The sequence below is a fragment of the Orycteropus afer genome, unplaced genomic scaffold (assembly GCF_000298275.1).
Source record: "Orycteropus afer afer isolate SDZICR_OR568_19922 unplaced genomic scaffold, OryAfe1.0 scaffold00067, whole genome shotgun sequence".
In the NCBI taxonomy this organism is placed as follows: Eukaryota; Metazoa; Chordata; class Mammalia; order Tubulidentata; family Orycteropodidae; genus Orycteropus; species Orycteropus afer.
The window spans coordinates 11,260,436-11,278,509 of record NW_006921654.1 but is presented as its reverse complement, the minus strand read 5'-3'; the positions used below and the strand labels follow the sequence as shown (position 1 = coordinate 11,278,509).

The 18,074-nt window shown below is 39.8% G+C and overlaps 1 protein-coding gene across 1 annotated transcript in view; it reads left to right on the top strand.

The window, feature by feature from the left end:
- Positions 1 to 18,074, top strand: part of WDR59 (WD repeat domain 59) — a 133,640-nt gene that overhangs the window by 96,383 nt on the left and 19,183 nt on the right. Inside the window, 4 exon segments of the mRNA XM_042780888.1 lie at positions 5,205 to 5,358; positions 9,776 to 9,832; positions 15,199 to 15,332; positions 16,460 to 16,541. Coding sequence (XP_042636822.1) covers positions 5,205 to 5,358; positions 9,776 to 9,832; positions 15,199 to 15,332; positions 16,460 to 16,541 — 427 coding nt within the window.

The window sequence follows — 18,074 nt, the reverse complement described above, 5'->3', positions numbered from 1 at the left end:
CAAATGGAAGAAATGACAAGATAAAAGAGCTAAACAGAAGATTTCAGAGAGCATCTCAAGGAGACAAAACCCATTACTATCATGAAGTGTACAAAGATCTGGAGTTCGAAAACCAAAACCAAAAAGAGGGAAAGAATTATGTAGTTACAGAAGTTCTAAATGGTAGGGAAGTCGAGACAACTGCAAGATAGAACGGACTGTTCTCAACTTGGGAAGAAAATTATAAATCACAAGGTAACCTCAAAGAAAAATGATAAACCTTCACATTAAAATAAAAAAGAGGACCAACACAAATACTTAGCAAATACTAAAACAGTAGCAAAGAAGGAAGTGATAATATGATTCATAAACAAAATGAGTTCAGCATAGAAAATTATATGGAGCAAAGAAATCAGCAACACCATGAAATGACAAAATGACAGCAACAAATTCCTATTTGTTGATAATTACACGTCCAAAGAAGTAAAAAGATAACCTACAGATTGGGAAAAAAATATTTGGCAATGACATATCTGACAAGGGACTTATCTCTAAAATTTGTAGAAAACTCCAACACCTCAACCTCAAAAAGACAAGCAATCCAATTTTAAAAATGAGCAGAAGACGTGAGTAGACACTTTAGCAAAGAGGGTATTGAGGTGGCCAGCAAACACAGGAAGAAATGTTCATGATCATTAGCCATCAGAGAGATGCAAATGAAACACCAATGAGATACTATCTCACCCCAGCACTAATGGCAAAGTTCAACAAGACAGAAAATAACAAATACTAATGAGGATGTAGAGAGATTGGGACTCTCATACACTGCTGATGGGACTGTAAAATGATACAACCATTGTGGAAAGCAGTATGGTGATTCCTTAAAAAGTTGAAATTAGAAATACTATTTGACCCAGTAATCCCAGTACTAGGTATATATCCTAAAGAAGTGAAAGCCAGGACAAGAGCAGATATATGCACACCCATGTTCATCACAGCACTGTTTACAATAGCAAAAAGATGGAAACGATCTATGTGCCCATTAACAGAGAATGGATAACCAAACTATGGTACATACACATAATGGAATACTATGCAACACTGAAGAATAATTTAGAATCTGCAGAACACTGCACAACATGGATGAACTTGGAGAACATTATGCTGAGTGAAATAAATCAATCACAGAAGGATAAATATAGTATTAGTTTATTATTGTAAAAAGTCAAGGAAAGGTTTATATACAGAAGGAAACTTTCTTTTTTGGTTACTAGGGGTGGAGAGGGAAGGGAGGGAACACTGCAAAAAAAAACCCCACCCCTTTGTTCCTTTTCCTTTCGTTTTTTTTTTTTTTCTTTTCCTTAATTTTTTTTTCATTAAATTTTTTTTTTAAAAACGCTTACAAGAAGCCATCTAGATGCATCGATGGGTCTTTCCTCATGCAGAGCAAAGAAGAATGAAGAAAACCAAAGACATGTGGAAACAATTAGTCCAAGGAACTGGTACACCATACAGTCCTCAGCCTGGATGACTAGGAGACCAGAAGAACTAGATGGTGCCCAGCTACCATTGTCAAACAGTCGGAGGGGGATCTATGTAGGAGATTCTAGATAGAGTGGGAGAACAATGTGGAACAAAACTCAAAATCATTTAAAAAGAAACAAAAGGGAGCAGGTTTGCTGGTCTGATAGAGCTTGGTGGAACCCCTAAGATAATGGCTCCTAGATGTCTTTCAGTTCTGGAATTGAACCCACTCCTGTGGCTTCCAGCCAAACAAAAGACAGGCATATGAGCTGAACATTTACATTGGGTAGAAACACTCATTGGAGATATTAGTCATGGGAGAATAGAAGAGCTGTGTATGCACAGGGAGATAGCTCCATGGGCAGGAGTGTGTGGAAGGGAAGGACACAGGGAAGAGGTTAACTATGGGGAGGAAGTGGGAGAGGAGCTGTTAACATTGTGAGAAACTGCAGTCAATGTCATGAGACAAAGTGTATGTGAGCTACTGTATGGAAAAGGAATTTGCTTTGAAAACTTCCACCCAAATCACAATAAAAATTAAATAAAAAAGAGAGCTGTTGTCAAATGTGTTAAATTCTTATTTTAATGTGATGTCTCCCATTAGTAAAGTATTATTTGAACAATAAATAAAACTGGAAAAATTACACACACACACACATACAAACCAGAGTCCTACAATACTAGTGTGCTACTTGTAACATTACCAAAAAATGTTTAATTATATAAGTAGTATGTTGAATAACTCAAGCACTGCAGAAGTTTTAAATTAAAATGTAAAACCATTTCTTTCCTTTTCCGTGACCCTGCTAACAATTTAACAGGTTTCTGTTATTTTTCTGTTTCTTTCTTTTTTTTTTTTTAGAGTCATTCTAGTGTAGTAAAGCAGAATATGGACTTTGGACCCAAATCATCTGGATCCAAATGTTAATTTTGCCAGTTTTATTTTTGTGACCTTGGACAAGGTATCTAAACTTTGCTTCAGTTCCTTCAGCAGTAAAATGGAATGATCAAAGTACCTACCTCTTAGTTTCTGTGAAGATTAAATGAGTAAAGCATTTAACATACTGTTAAATTAGCATAACAAGTTAAATTTTTGTTTATAGGAATCAGGTATACTGCCTAGCACATTGTGAGTGTTCTGTGTTTCCCATTACCAGTATGTTGCTGTTATTTGTTTGTTTGTTTTTAATATAAAGATTATATTACCAACTTTTGGTTCTGCAGAATGGTAACCAAGAAGACTTGGGAAACCTTCCTGCTCTAAGCACCTGGATATATTGGTTATGATCTAAGTAGAATGCTAATGGGTGAATAGCTGAGCTAAGAGGAAAGAAAAGAGATTGAACTAAGTACATGAGTAGGCACTACTGCTGTATTGGGAGATTGCATGTGATAACTTCCTGTCTATAATAACCCAGGGAGATGAGACCTTGACCCCACAAGAACTGGAGGTTAAAATATCAGAGATTTCTACATTAAACTGTGTCCTTATTTGAAAAGTTGGCTGAGGAAACAATCACCTAAAGGGAAACATCTAATATCTCCACCCAGGCTTTGGATCAGAGGACATAATGCTAATAGTACTTTATTAAGAGATCATTTACAGTACACAAGTCCTAAGTGTATCTGCTGGTTACCAACATCCAGATCAGAATGTAGAACATGCCATCGCCTCCTGGTGTAAGTTCCCTGGGCCCCTTTCCCAGCCCCTCCTTGCCAAGAAGAAACCATTACTCTGACTTCTGTCATCATAGATTAGTTTTGCCTGTTCTTGAACTTTATTTAAATAGAAGTTCAGCAGTATGTACGTTTTTTTTGTCTGGCTTATTTAGCTCAACATAATGTTAAAATTGCTGCACATTTTGCGTGTGTCACTAGTTCTTGTTTTATTGCTACAGAATATTCCATTGTAGGAATTTAACAATTTTATTCATTCTCCTATTGATGGACATTTGGATTGTTTCCAGTTTGGGGCTGTTATGAATAAACCTACATACATGTCTTTTTATGGACATATGTATTAATTTCTCTACCTAAGAATAGTATTGCTGTGTCTTAGGATAGGTGTATGTTTAACTTTATTAGAAATTTCCAAAAAGTGTATCTGTAGTGGTTGTGGCATTTTACACTCTAACCAGTGATGTTGCTTCACATCCTCTCCCAAACTCAGTATTGTCAGTCTTTTCCATTTTTGCTGTTCTGGAGGGTGTACAATAGTATTCATTGTACCTTTCATTTGCGTTGGTGTGCTTATTGACCATTTGGATATCTTCTTGTATTAAATGGCTGTTCATGCATTTTGCCCATTTTATATTGAACTATGTTTCTTTTTATTGTTTATTTGTATTCATTTTAAAATCTATTCTAGTTACAAGTCCTTTGTTGGTTGGATGTAAATATTTTCCCTTCATCTGTGGCTTCCTTTTCCCTTCCTTAATAGTTTTTGATGAATAGCAGTTTTTAAAATATTTTTGATATCCAATTTATCATTTTAAAAATTACTGTTAATGCTTTTTGTGTCCTGTGAAGATATCTTTGTCTATCAAGGCATGAAGATATTCTTTGTTTCCTTCTAAAAACTTTACAATTTTAAATTTCTTATTTGAGGTCTATGAGCCATTTCAAATGAATTTTTGTGTATGATGTGAGGTAGGGGTCAGTATTTTATTTTGGTTTTCTATAGATACACAAGAGCTCTGGTAGTATAGTGCCTAAGGCACTTGACTGCTAACCAGAAGGCTGGTGGTTCAAACCCACCAGGCACTCCTCAGAAGGAAGGTTGGGCAATCTACTTCCGTAGTGATACTGCCTCAGAAACCCAAGGAGCGGTCGCTATGAGTCAGGTCCAACTCGACGGCACATAACAATAACAAAGATATACAGTTTATGGAATAGTTTTTCCTTTCCTTATTGACTTTGCCTTGACACTTGTTGAAAATCAGTTGACCATGTATTTGTGAGTCTATTTCTAGACTCACTGTTTGTCCTTTGTTCTAATTATCTATCCGTATGCCAGCACCACACCCTTCATAGCTTTATAGTAAGTCTTGATACCTGATACTGTAAGTCTTCCAACTTATTATTTCATATTTAGCAATGTGTTGGTTGGTTGTCCTAGGTCTTTTACATTTCCATAAAGATATAACATCACCTTATTGTTTCTTAAAAAAAAATATGTTTAGGATTTTGATTGGGGATTGTGTTAATTCTGTAGATCAGTTTGGAGAAGATTGACAGCATCATGGAATATTACAATCCACTAGCACAATCTCTCTCTCCATTGTTTTGGGTTTTCTTTAATTTCTCTCAGCACTATTTTGTCTTCAGTGCCCATTTTTTCATTAACTTTGTTCCTAGTTATTTGATGCTATTGTGAATAAAATCTAAAAAATATTTATTTTCCATTTGTTTGTTTCTAGTATATAGAAATGCAATTGATTTTTGTAGATTGTTCTTGTGTCTAAACTCACTTATTCTAATAGTTTATAGATTCCTTTGAATTTACTACATATATAATTATGTCTTTTGCAGATAAAGGATTTTGCAGTTCTATTTAGTTTTTTTTTTTTTAAGTTCCATTTTCTTCCTATTTTGTCTTTTTCTCTTCCTTCCTTGGTTTCACCAAATGTTAAGAACAGCACTGCTTAGAAATAGGGAAAAACTGGAAGGCAGTATGGATAATTCTGTGTTTTTAACTACAGATCTCTCTCGGCCTTGTCTGCTTATCATACTGGCTTGATTGCACCAATGAAGATCCGCACTGAGGCCCCTGGGAATCTTCGTTTATACAGTGGGAGCCCCACCCGCAGTGAGAAAGAACAGGTCTCCATCAGCTCCTTCTACTACAAGGAGCGGGTAAGTGGTAGAGTCGTCGTCATTGTTGTTGTTGTTATGTGCCTTTGAATCGGACGCGACTCGTAGTGACCCCTCCTTGGGTTTCCGAGGCAGTATCACTGTGGAAGTAGGTTGCACAACCTTCCTTTCGAGGAGCGGCTGGTGGGTTTTAACTGTCAGCCTTCTGGTTAGCAGTCAAGTGCCTTAAGCACTATGCTACCAGAGCTCCCGGTAGAGTCATGGCCTTTCGTTCTTATATTTCCCATGGATTCATGTTCTTTGTCTCCTTACCTGCCATGCATAGCAACTAAATTAGTAACCCCCTGTAGCCTTTGACTTTCAAAAGTAGTTTAAGAAAGACCATTGCTTCATTCCTTTCAGTTTTAACTAATGTAATTTGTGAGAAATTTGTTCTTAAATTCATATTCTTCACTCCCCATTTAACCTTATCCTTGTAATCTCTATTTATTGAGTTGATTCTCATTATTTCAAGTGGAATAATTTAGTTTCAGATCTTCCTTGGTATTCTGATGTTTGTCAATAAATTAAGGGATGCTTCATAAAGTTTGGGATCCTGATATATGTAGAACTTCATAGCTGTAAGAAATTTTAAAGCTGATTGCTAAAACTTTTGTATTTTTAATAAGTCTACACTTAAGTATCCATTTGAATGGACCTGACCTTAGTCCTCTGTTCCTGGGTTCTTAAGGAACCCACTGTTCTTAAAATAATCATGGAGTTTAGACTGTCAGAAGCCTTTGATAACACTCATGTAGAGAATGTTGGTAGAACTGTAGGAAAGATCCCAAGAACTCTTCCTGTGTTGTCAGATCAAGAGTCTGATTAAACAGACTTTTAATTGGCGTGATGTTTTAAACAGTTACTACTAAGCTACTGCACAGACTCAGTCATTCTTAGGAATTCTCTCTGGTTGTCCCAACTAAGTGAGAAATAATAGATTGTCCATAATTAAAATTGATTTTTTAAAAACATATTATCAGGTTATTTTAAACAAAACACCAATTTCTAGCAAATATTCGTCAGTTTGATTGCAGTATAGTGTCTAACTTTGGTTCACACTAACAGCTGACCATCTTTGTTGTCTTCTCTCAGGGCCATAGTGACTGAAACAAGTGGTAGGCTCTGATGTTTGGGACAGGACCAGTCTTGAGCAAAACTGCTGAATTGAATAGGGAAAATGGTTTTTCTGTTTCCTTTCTGGGAAGCTTTCTACAGTTCCCTTTATTTTGTCGCTGATGGAATTCTACCCTCTTGATTGTCCCAGAAAGGAGCTCTAGTGGTATAGTGGGTAAGGTATTTGGCTGCTAACCAGGTCATTGGTTCAAACCCACCAGCCGCTCCACAGAAGGCAAATGAGGCAATCTATATCCATAAAGATCTATAGCCTCAGAAACCCAGTGAGGGTCACTATGAGTCGGAATTGACTCGATGGCAGTGAGTTTGGTTTGTTTTTGGTTGGCTATCACAGAGGAGCCCTGGTGGCACAGTGGTTAAAGCACTCGGCTGGTAACCAAAATGTTGGTGGTTCGAACCCACCAACCGCTTTGCAGAAGATGTGGCAGTCTTTTTCCATAAAGACGATGCCTCGGAAACCCTACAGTTCTACTCTGTCCTACAGGGTCGCTGTAAGTCGTAATCAACTCAATGGCAGTGGGTTTGGTTTGGTTTTGACTGTCACAGACCTCTGTAGAACACCTACTGAGCTATACCTTTCCCACGTCCTTTACGTTCAGAATTCTTAGTTGTCTTCTCTTTTTTTCTGAAGCCAGCTGATTACTGGGTAGATGATCTGACAAATTGGTTGGGATGAAGGCATTTTATTGCCACAATAGCCAAACAGACTCAAATTAAGTAAATGTGTATAGAATTTTCTTTAGCATCAGGATCATGTTGAGGAGATCTTTTAATCACAGAGACAGTTCTGAATTCCCCTTCAGTTCATGTCACTTGCTACCCAGACTTGGGTTCAGATTGGGCTGAGTAGATTGATTAATAGGATTAGCACTTTTGACACTGTAGTAGTGTGAAAAGGCCACTGTCAGTCAGAGTAACTCCAGCTTCAAGATGGGATCACTGTGAAAGCAAACACACTTGTAAAACTTTGTTCATGTTTTTGATAATCTGGAGTCTTTCCCCACTGCTACTGAGTCCATACTGACTCACAGCGACCCCGTGGAACAGAATAGACCTGCCTATAGCCCTTCCAAGGCTGTAAGTCTTTACAGAAGCAGACTGCCTCACCTTTCTCCTATGGAGCAGCTGTTGGGTGTGAACCACTGACTTTTCAGTTAACAGTCGAGCGCTTAACCACGGTGTCACCAGGGCTTCCCTCTTGCACTACAAAACCATAATCATAAAGAGGGATCCAAAGTTCATGGATAGTTATCTCTTATCAGGTAGGATTTGCTAGAGAGTGAAGGAAGGACTATGATATTGCACTTTGGGGTGGTCCCTAGTATGCAGTTTCTTCATGGAAAACGGGGAGCGTCCATGATTACAGTCCTCTGTAACTAAGTAATCTGTAAGTTTTATTTTAAATAGTAACCAAATAAAATAGGAGACACTTTTTTTGTGTGATGATTTCATATGAAACTCTAGATGTATAACATATATACAGAAAAGTTCACAAATCACACAGGTCAAGAAATAGAACTTTACCAGAACTTTGGAGCTCCTGGACAGGGTTCATTTTACTGAATGACATAATAATTATTGTATTAAATCATATGAAATTGCCGATATTTGCCCATTTTCAACCTAAAAAAATAAGTTTCAAGTGGTTCAACCTTATAGATTAAGGAAGTAAAATGAATAAGTCAGTTAGTTTGTGATGAAATCATTCTCTCTCTTTGGTGCTTGTTCATATCATCCCATTTTTATGGGGCAAGGAGGGAGAGAAAGAAATTAAATGTGGCTGTGGTGTCCTGTCTAGGCACCTTCTCTTCCCCCTGGGGGTACAGCTCTGTCCTTCAGGAGTGTTTTCTCATCCTCCAGGTGTCTACTTTCATATCATCCCATTTTTATGGGGCAAGGAGAGAGAGAAAGAAATTAAATGTGGCTGTGGTGTCCTGTCTGGGCACCTTCCCTTCCATGTGTCTACTTTCACATGGCCCTCTCACTTCTCCCAAGTTTTTTTTCTGGAAGCTATTTTAGTTTACTAAATTTCTCTTCATTTTCAATAAAATCTTTCTCCTACATTTTTCTTATGTCCTATTTGATCTCCCTCCCTGAGAGCTTTAAATGAGTGAGAGTCAAGGAAGAGAATACAGCTGAGTAAAGTACAGCACCAATCAGAGAATTATAACGTACTTTGAGATGATACAAACCATGGAGCCATTCGAGGAGTACAGTTTGTTTCTCTTATTGTTTTTGAGTGTTTTCAACCTGCCCTATTTAGGTCATATTGTAATAGTCACTCAAATAAATGTTCTCCAGATGGAATTTCAAAGTTTGCTCCTAGAAATTAAAAAATATGAGAGACCTTAAAAAGCCTAGAAATTTCCTCGGCAGTTAGAAAGCACAGGGAGATGTTTACGTTTGATTTTGGACTGGACCAGCTATTCATAGTAGATAAATCTGAAGTATTGTTATTCCTAAGGTAACTCAAAAGGCCAGAATGTATGATAAATGTTAGGCATTGCCCTATAAACATTTAAAAAAATGTGCAGCCTCCCACATTTGCGTCAGTTTGTCTCAGTAAAATAGCTCTCATGTAAATAACTGGGGAGGTCTTGAAGTGACAGAATCATTTCTGATTTCCATAGACAGCATCTCATACTCAGATGCTCACGTTGGTAGCAGAAGTGCCCCCACGGGAGAGTGCCCCAGCTTTGGCTCCCTCTGCCCCTACATTTCTCCCGGACTCTCGCTTTCCCTATTCTGGAAATAGTTCCACTCTGAAAATAGTACTGCAAGGTCAAGACTTTTAATGTCCTCATTGCCCCCAGCCACACACCAAAAATAAAAATCAGAGGTTGAGTCTATTGAAGAATTTCTTCCTTTTTAGGAGAAAGAATGTAGTCTTACATACGTGGTCTCCTCACCTGTTAAAGGGGAAGGAGAACAGAGTCTTTTGCCTTTATCTCCCCACTTGCACTATGGTCTTGTCCTTGTTGAGACTAAGTACCTCACACGTCGATCGTAGTTCCTTTGTCAGAGCAGTGTTGATGTTGGTCCAATGAAATGGAAGCTGCATTTGGACTGGGATGGGTTGGGAGGGAGGTGGGGCATGGGAATCCAATACTGCTGTGCTTAGATTCAGATTTTTCGGTCTTTCCAATCCCAGTTTTTGGAGTATATTATCATACCTTTTAATCCATCAGATGTGTGGGAACTTTCATTTTATTCTATATTTTTCCCTTTTAATTTTCTTGGTGTTTTTCTTCCCTCCTCCTGGGTGTAACGTTTTCACGCACAGATGTCTCCTCGCTCTGCCCGGCGACGTTGGTCCATACAAGCAATTAACGACTTCCCGGTACTGTGCGCTGTGCAAATGCTCTCCTTAACTAATCCTGTCTTTACCCAAGGCCCAAGAATAAAATGCCACCTGCCTGGCTTTGAGGAACCTGAAATGACAGGCTCGCTGATTTTCAGGACCAGCAACAATGAATTTTTTCTGTTGGGGAGTCAGGCACCAAGAGCTGCCCCTCTTGTTCAATCATGGAGTTTCGAATGGGGAAATACATATGTTACTAAGATTGTGGATGGAGTTCTTTGAAGATGAAGCTTAATACTGGGTTTCTTAGAAAGAACCCAGGTTGTAAGCCTTTAGTTCACCTGATTTCACTTGGAGGATTGGATAATTTCGTAGAGCTATCAGAAGAAAGCCTGTCTTTGACATGGAGGCAGCAGAGGAGGCTAGAAGAGGCTTTCTCAGTCTGTTTCTGTAGTCCGGGTCTAGTTCAGTGAGGGAAGTGCCAGCCTGCTACATTGGCATGACACATAAGGTAGTTTTTAATCCATGTTAGAATTTCTGGAATAATTTTTTTCCCTCCCCATATCTATTTTGTATTGATAATAAATCCCCTAGTTCTGGACATTCTCTCTTCCTTTTCTTTATTTCTTACTTACCCTATTGGCCATCTCTCCTCTTCTGTTTTCCTCCCCCATCTTATCCTGACTTCAGTAGCACAAGGTGACCTCAGGCTGTGTAAGGCAAGCTTTGAGGCTCTTGTGTAAATTTCATTAAGTGTAAAGCATACTCAGGGAAGCAGTCCTATAGCTTTTATATAAAAACAATTGAAGTCAGGGGCTCCTGTTAGAAAGTACCACTGCTGCCAACCACTTGCGTTAGGAGCCATTGATGGGGCTACATTTCCTGAAAGAGCCTGTCCTAGCCAACGGACTCCTCAGTCTCCACTGAACTTCCCCAAGTCCCTGGTCCTGCTGCTCTTTGAGTAGGAGCTCATTTTGACTGGCTGCCCACTCTGCTGATTATGCAGTGTTGATGGGGTTGCTACGAAGCAGTTGGTGGCTTATTCTTGGGCTGTTTTTACATTTAACCCATTTACTGGTGTTGATGTTGCCTCCGATTGTAGCAGTAACACTGGTGGTACAGTCGCAAGCTGGCTGTTGGTTGTCATTCAGTGCTGTTTGCACCTCTGCCTCCCTTCCCCCCCAGTTCCACTCCTTTCTTCCTTCTCCTCTTTCTCATAATTCCATGAACACCTTGGTTTATTCAGAGAAGCATCCTGGTGCTCATCCCATAATAATTTGTCTGTCTCGCTTTGTCTCTCTCTGCTCCATTCCTTCTCCTGAAGTCTGTGGGGAAGGGGCATCTCCTACAGACGGGGCATTGAAAAGACCTAAGAGAAACAAAGAGTCCCTTTCCTGCCCAGAAATAACTGATTTTATATCAGAGTGGGACGGGAGCAATGCCCAGGGGGTTAGGGAGTTTTTTTACCTTCCTACTTTTGCCTAACCCAGAATGATTAACTGCCCCTCTTAGCTTAATGTATCATTGTTCCCTGGACCCAGAGTCCAAAGGGAAATCTGCATGTTGTTACCTGACTGTTGCACAGACAAGAGAAACTCCTAAAATTGCCAGCAAGCTATTAAATGGGGAGGCAGTCGTAGGTGAGCTGTGGGTGGAATATGACTCTTTTCTTGCCATAACCCTAGAGAAAACACCCTAGACATTTGTCCCATCTATTTGTTAGGGAGCAGTGAGGACCTGCAGCCTCAACTAGCATCTAATTTCAGATCTGTTGAGATGGAGCCTTTTTTACATGCATGCCCAGAATAACAGGCCACTAGGCAAGCTTACAGAATAACTCTTGGGGTCTGAAGGAAAGATAGTTCATGTGTAAAAACCACTGTTCAACAAATTTAAAAAAAAAAAGTTATTTTGTGTCCCTTTATTGATTTTTGATAATGGTTGACAGCTATCCCTTCCTTGCTGGATTAAAAAACTAATAGTACTATCCCACAATTACTTTCACAGCTTATTGGTGGCAGCTATAACTAGGGTGAGCCTGTTTGGGGGAATCTCCTTCTATTATACACTGAAAGGCAGCTTAGTAGGGTTCCATAGAACATCACCTTTCCATTGAGTACGGATCCCACAGAGAAACACTTAGGAGCTGGTGTCTCAAGGAGTTGACCAGCAAGTCCAGGGAATATAGATTGGCATTTGCATAATTCACTGAAAGGTAATTGCAAAAAGTTCTCAAAGACCACTGTCTTCATAGATCCATCAACAAATATTTGTTGACAGCTCATATGGATCTGCTTCTATTGATTGCTCTAATTTAAGACTGCAAATGGAGGAAAATAAGAGATGTCCTGGGACTCTGACTTTTCTTACTTTTGAACATGTCTAGTCCTACCAAATGCAGAAAGAGGTCACACAGTGTGGGTGCAGCATCTTGGTCTGACTCGAGGGTGCCCGTGTGAAGCTGTGTGGCTGCAGAGGGCGCTGCGTGCCTGTGCCGATCCTCCGCACACTCCCCCACTTAGCAGAACGCAGCCACAGGCTTGGCAGAGAAGTGACTTTTAAAGTGGGCAAGTCTAAAAGGATGGTTCTGGGCAGGCATCTCTGGCATCGGAAACTAATCTTATGTGCAGAAATGGATCTGCCCAAAAATGGACCGCACTGCTTATGTGTTAAAAGGTCACTTAGTCAGGACTTAATTTTATTTTTTTCCCTTTTAAATTTGGAATCATATGCTTAAAAGCAAGAAATACACATGAGCTTACCTTTCTGACCTTTGTTTAAATCTCAGCTCTTATAACTGTGACTTTGGGTATGCCTAACATCTTCATTTGTAAAATTGAGGTCATACCTCTATGTTGAGCTGTGGTGAAGCATATGCTAGCATAGAGCAGGAGCTGCTGACGTTGTTAATAAATAGTAGCAGACACATCTTTACATCCTAACTCAAATATGTTGTACCCTTGGACTTGTGTCACTTGGCAATTTTCAGATGGACTAGTCTACTTGCAAATGAGCCACTTTGGGCACATGGACCTTAATATGATTACTAATATGTTTCTATTGTTGTTGTTGTTATGTGCCGTCAAGTCAGCCCTGACTCATAGCGACCCCTCCTTGGGTTTCCGAGGCAGTATCACTATGGAAGTAGGATTGCCCAACCTTCCTTCCGAGGAGTGATTCTATTAAAATAAAAAATTACAGTTACTTTCAGCATGAAAGCTAGTAGAGCCCACTGCTCGTGAGGCTTCCATTTACTTCAGCTGAATAATGAGAGGAGCTACAGGAAACTGCTCACTTGCTCCAGGGTTTCTCATTTTCTCTGTCATAAGGAGCCAGAGTGGCTGCCTGAACAGTGTTTCCAAGCCATCCAGCCAGCCTAAAAACCAACTAGAAAGATCACATTGGATCACACTGCAACTTTCAAAAGACCTATGGTTTCCCTTCCAGTTGGACTCTTTTTAGCTGTGACTAATACCCTAAATCTCACTTGGGGTGACCAATTAAATGGATGATGAGTGTATAGTTTCCTGGAGTTTTTAAAGCCCTGGAAACCTGAAATCACAGCAAAGTGAGTGTCCAATTCTTATACCTTCCCTGCTCTAGCAAACCACATCTTGCTGTTGATAGTCACTGCAGGCTAGACATATATTGAATTACCTTCCTTAAAATATGTCACTGTCATGTACTATATTTAGTACATGTGTAACTACATGTACTTTGTATTGACTAATGCTGCCTGGCTCCAGCCCATTCTGATAGGTGGTTTGCTCTTTAACATACTCTCCCCTCACTGGCACCCAGGTCAGTATGTTTGATGGCTAGAAGGATAGTGTTTTTATAAGTCTTCACATAATTCTTCAGAAAATAGCCAGGGCTAGCAGAGAGTTCCAAGGCTACCCCAAATAACAGATTCCTCCTCCTCTTGTACTGCAAAATAGTGGCTTGTGTATGGATAAACAATAAGTAGTAACTGAACCACTTGTGAAGATCAAACGGGTTACAGTTACAAGTAGATAATGTGACACATGTATTTACAAATCATCATAAACAATTCACAGATATTTCAGCTAAGCTCCTTCATTTATCTGCCAGCCAGGAACTAAGTCTAGCTTTCCAGAGATTAGTTGGTTCCATAACACTTACTAATCCTAGAGGAGGTTGCATGCATTGGGCTACTTTGGAGATTCAATGGACAAGAGTGGTCAGAAATACCTGAATTTAGACTATGACTAGTTCAGGGAAGAGTGATTGTGTGGAAAACCTTTATAGAAAATAAATTTGTGTGTAATCTGAATAATGGTCTACTCTAAATCCTGAGAATGTCTTTATATTCATAATTACTATGTTTTCAAATTGCACTTTCCAGTTCATACAGCCCTGCTTAGCCACAACTCAGAGATGAGACTAGAGAACATGACATGAGAATAAATTCATAGCAAATAAGTAAGTTACCCACGACCATGTGGAGCCAGTACACGGTGGTAGTAAAACTGGTAGACCTAGGTGTTCTGACTCTAAATTCCAGACCCTTCCACCAGCTCCCTTTGCTTTCTTTGTTAATAAAAATGTTCACATCCCTCCTGAGTTGACTCACTTTGATGGCCCTCCTTTTAAAATTCTGGCAATAAAATAAAATAGGATGTTATTCCCCTGGCTCATTGTCATTTTTGAGGATACTGGATGGGGCTGTATTCTAATAATTGTCAGTTTCCAGAACATGTTCCATTTTGCACATGTACTTCCTCTGGAGCTGCCTGTAGGTTAGGCTCTGGGGAGATGGGGCCGCCGCTCATGATCTCCCATGGTCCTTACCTGAGCCCCTCTACTCACCTGTTTTTGGCACTCTAAAATGATCACTTTTGGAACAATGACAATCTTAGGAAAACAGGGTAATTTCTGTTTGGGCTACTAAGTTTCCCTTTCTGCCTACCACCGGTTAAGGTTTGCAGAACCCACACTGTTGTGTCTCAGTTAAATTTTCACCAAGTCCTATTTAAATTATCTGAAAAGAAAAAAATCTCGATTGCTTTCAGTCAAGAGTATTGAATGTAGTACAGAACTCAACCTTAAAAGTTGCTCTTCTCCCACCTTTCTGTGGTCTTTACTAACTTCTTTAGCTGCTGGTTTTTGTAAATTCGCTTCATGGTATCTATTTTTGAGCACCTGCGAAATGTACATAGCCCGGGCATAAGCAGTGGGTGCTTATTTCCTGTTGGATTTTGGACTGAGAGCTCAATGCCCTTCGTCATCCTTTTATTTCCTACAGATGCTGATTCATGTAATTGTGGGCATGATGTAATGCAAAGTCTCTGCAAATTACCAATGACCCCAATATGATGTACTGTGCGACTGTAGGTTTCCATTCATCAAAGTTCCCATTAGTTATATCTTGTCATCTCCCCCAGAAATCAAGAAGATGGAAAAGTAAACGTGAGGGATCGGACTCTGGCAACCGACCGATCAAAGCTGCTGGAAAAGTCATCATCCAGGATATCGCTTGCCTTCTTCCTGTTCACAAATCATTAGGAGAACTGTACATGTAAGTTCACATTTCTAAGGATGCTGTGCTTACGGCTTAGTCATGATTATCTAACCTTTTATATTAAGTATCGGAGGAGCCATTCTGCAAAAACAGTTTTTGAAGAAGCCCGGTATATTTATTTCCTGTTGCTGCCTAACAAATTACTGTAAACTTAGCAGCTGAAAATAGTAGTTATCGTCCACAGTTCCCCTGGGTCAGGATCTGGTCCAGGGGTAGCGGGGCCCTTGCTTAAAGACTCACCAGGCTAACACCATGATATTGGCTGGGGGAGGGGTGTGGATGCGTTCTTCTGATATGCAGGGTCCTCTGCCAAGCTCATTCAGGTTGTGAGCAGCTATACAACTCTTGAGGAATTTCATCATCTTCAAGGCCACGAGGAAGTGTCTCTCTGCTACTTCACCTTCTTTCTAAGGGCTCACCTGACTGAGTTAGGCCCACCTAGGATAATAATCTCCCTTTTGATGAACTAGGAGTCAACTGATCAGTAACCTCATCATATTAATAACCTATTCCATCCTATCACTGATTATGCCTGTACTCGAAGGGAGGCAGTTATTCAAGGTATACATGCCAGGGGGCAGGGGTCTTGGGGGCCACCTGAGAATTCTGCCTCCCACTCATCCAATGTGTGAAACAGGTAAAAGCAGAACAGCGTTGGATGAAGGGAGTTGGTAGAGTGGGTGACGGACAGCAGAGGTCAGCCTGTGATTTTCCTTTTCTTCCTGAATTTGAACACATGATGGCCAGTGTTTATTTTGTAATGTGGATGCTGCTCTTTGTGTTAGAAACCAAAGCCAGCGTCAAACATATTTAAATCCATTTTTATTCAAAAGTCAAGCCTTGGGAATGCCACAGAAAAGCTGACTGGAAAATTAGTACTTGAGAATGACTTCTCCTGATTCTGAAGGGGTGAGCAGCTTTACATTCTCCAGGCCTGGACCCCAGCATAACATTGGCTGCAGTTAAGCTCTTCTGGGTGTCAGGTAGAGAAGGAGTTTAAAAACAATACCGAATAACACATTTTGAGTGACAGCAAAAGAGGCAGCCATTGGTCTGTTTGTTAAACCAGGAGTAATTGATTTAGGAAACGAGACTAGAAAGGTACTTTTTTTCTCTCCCCCCAGATTAAATGTGAATGATATTCAGGAAACATGTCAGAAGAATGCTGCTTCCGCCTTGCTTGTTGGGAGAAGGGATCTTGTCCAGGTACTGTGCGTCACTTTTGGTCAGGGTTTGGATTTTTCTTTGCTAACATCTAGGGCTAGAACAGCTTCCCAAACCCCAGGATGTTTTTCTTCTTATTACTTAGTTGGAAAGGTCCTAAAGCACTTACTAAATACTTTTTTTTTTTTTTAATTTTTATTGTGATTTGGCTGAGTTTGCAGAGCAAATTCATTGTCCATATAGCAGTTCACATTTACTTTGTCTCATGACATTGACTGCAATTTCCCACAATGCAACAGCTTTCTTCGCATTTCCTTCCAATAGTTACCTTTTCCCTGTGTCCTTCCCTCCCATGCTCTCCTGCCCCCACCCCAACCTGTCTCCCTGTGCATACACAGCCATTCTATTCTCCCATGATTGATCTCTCCAAGGAGTGTATCTGAAGTGGCTCCCTGCCCAGTGCGTGATCAGACCAAACTAGTTTATACACTGAGTAATAAAGAGGAGAGAAAATTATTTATTACAAAGGAGCAATGCAAGGAGGCAGGAGCCAGTACCCAAATCTGACTCTCCAAATGGAGGTTCGGGATACAGTTTTGTAAACTTTAGGAGAGGAACTTATACATATTAATAAAAATTTCAGGAATGGGGATGTGAATTAACTGAGGATTGGCTGAGGCTTCTTTCACCTTGGTTTAAAGGGACAGTCAATTTTTAATGCAGTGCACTGTTGTACTGGATGAGTTACATCTACTTCCTATCATCAGCTGATTGAGACTTAGGCAGAGGGGAGAATGTCAGTTCTGAGCAACTTTGTTATAGTTTGCCTCACTGGTCATGTGTGGGGGAGGGCAAAGTTGATTTCCAAGTTGTTTCCTGAAAAACAACTTTAAGGAAACACATTAACATACCTATTCACCTGTTTCTAGCTACCGTGGGGAATAACATGGAAAGGATGTATGAATTGACCTTCAATTCAGCTCCGTTCTTAAGGAACTGAGTTATCATATTTACTTATCTGCCTTCAGCCGAGGTTAACAGACAGGATGCAGGCTGAACTTAGATTCTCATATCTACCTAATGTAAATGTTCAGCTCATATGTCTTTTGCTTGGCTAGGCGCCGCAGGAGTGGGTTCAATTCCAGACTTGAAGGGCAGCTAGGGGCCATAGTCTCAGAAGTCCCACCTGGCTCTATCAGACCAGCAAAGCTGGTCCTTTCTGAACACTTTTTATTAATCTCTTTTCTGTTTCAGTACCTGATGCTTGTTTACATAGCTACATGAGAGTATCCATGTCTTTACCATTTGCACGCTCAATTCTTTTTTTTTCTTTTCAAAATGCTTCATTTAATCAAAGGTTTGCCAAAGCGTTCCTTTAGGTGGAGAGTTGTTCAGTTTTTAAATTATGATTTAACCTTATACAGTTTTTTCAGAACATACTTAGTATATTAAAGCAGCTGAGCCTTTTCTTTTTAACAGCTTTGTTAAGATATGATTGATGTACCGTCCAATTACCTTGTTTAAAATGTGATTTGGTGGTAGGTAGTGTATTCAGTTCTTTTTGGTACAGTGACT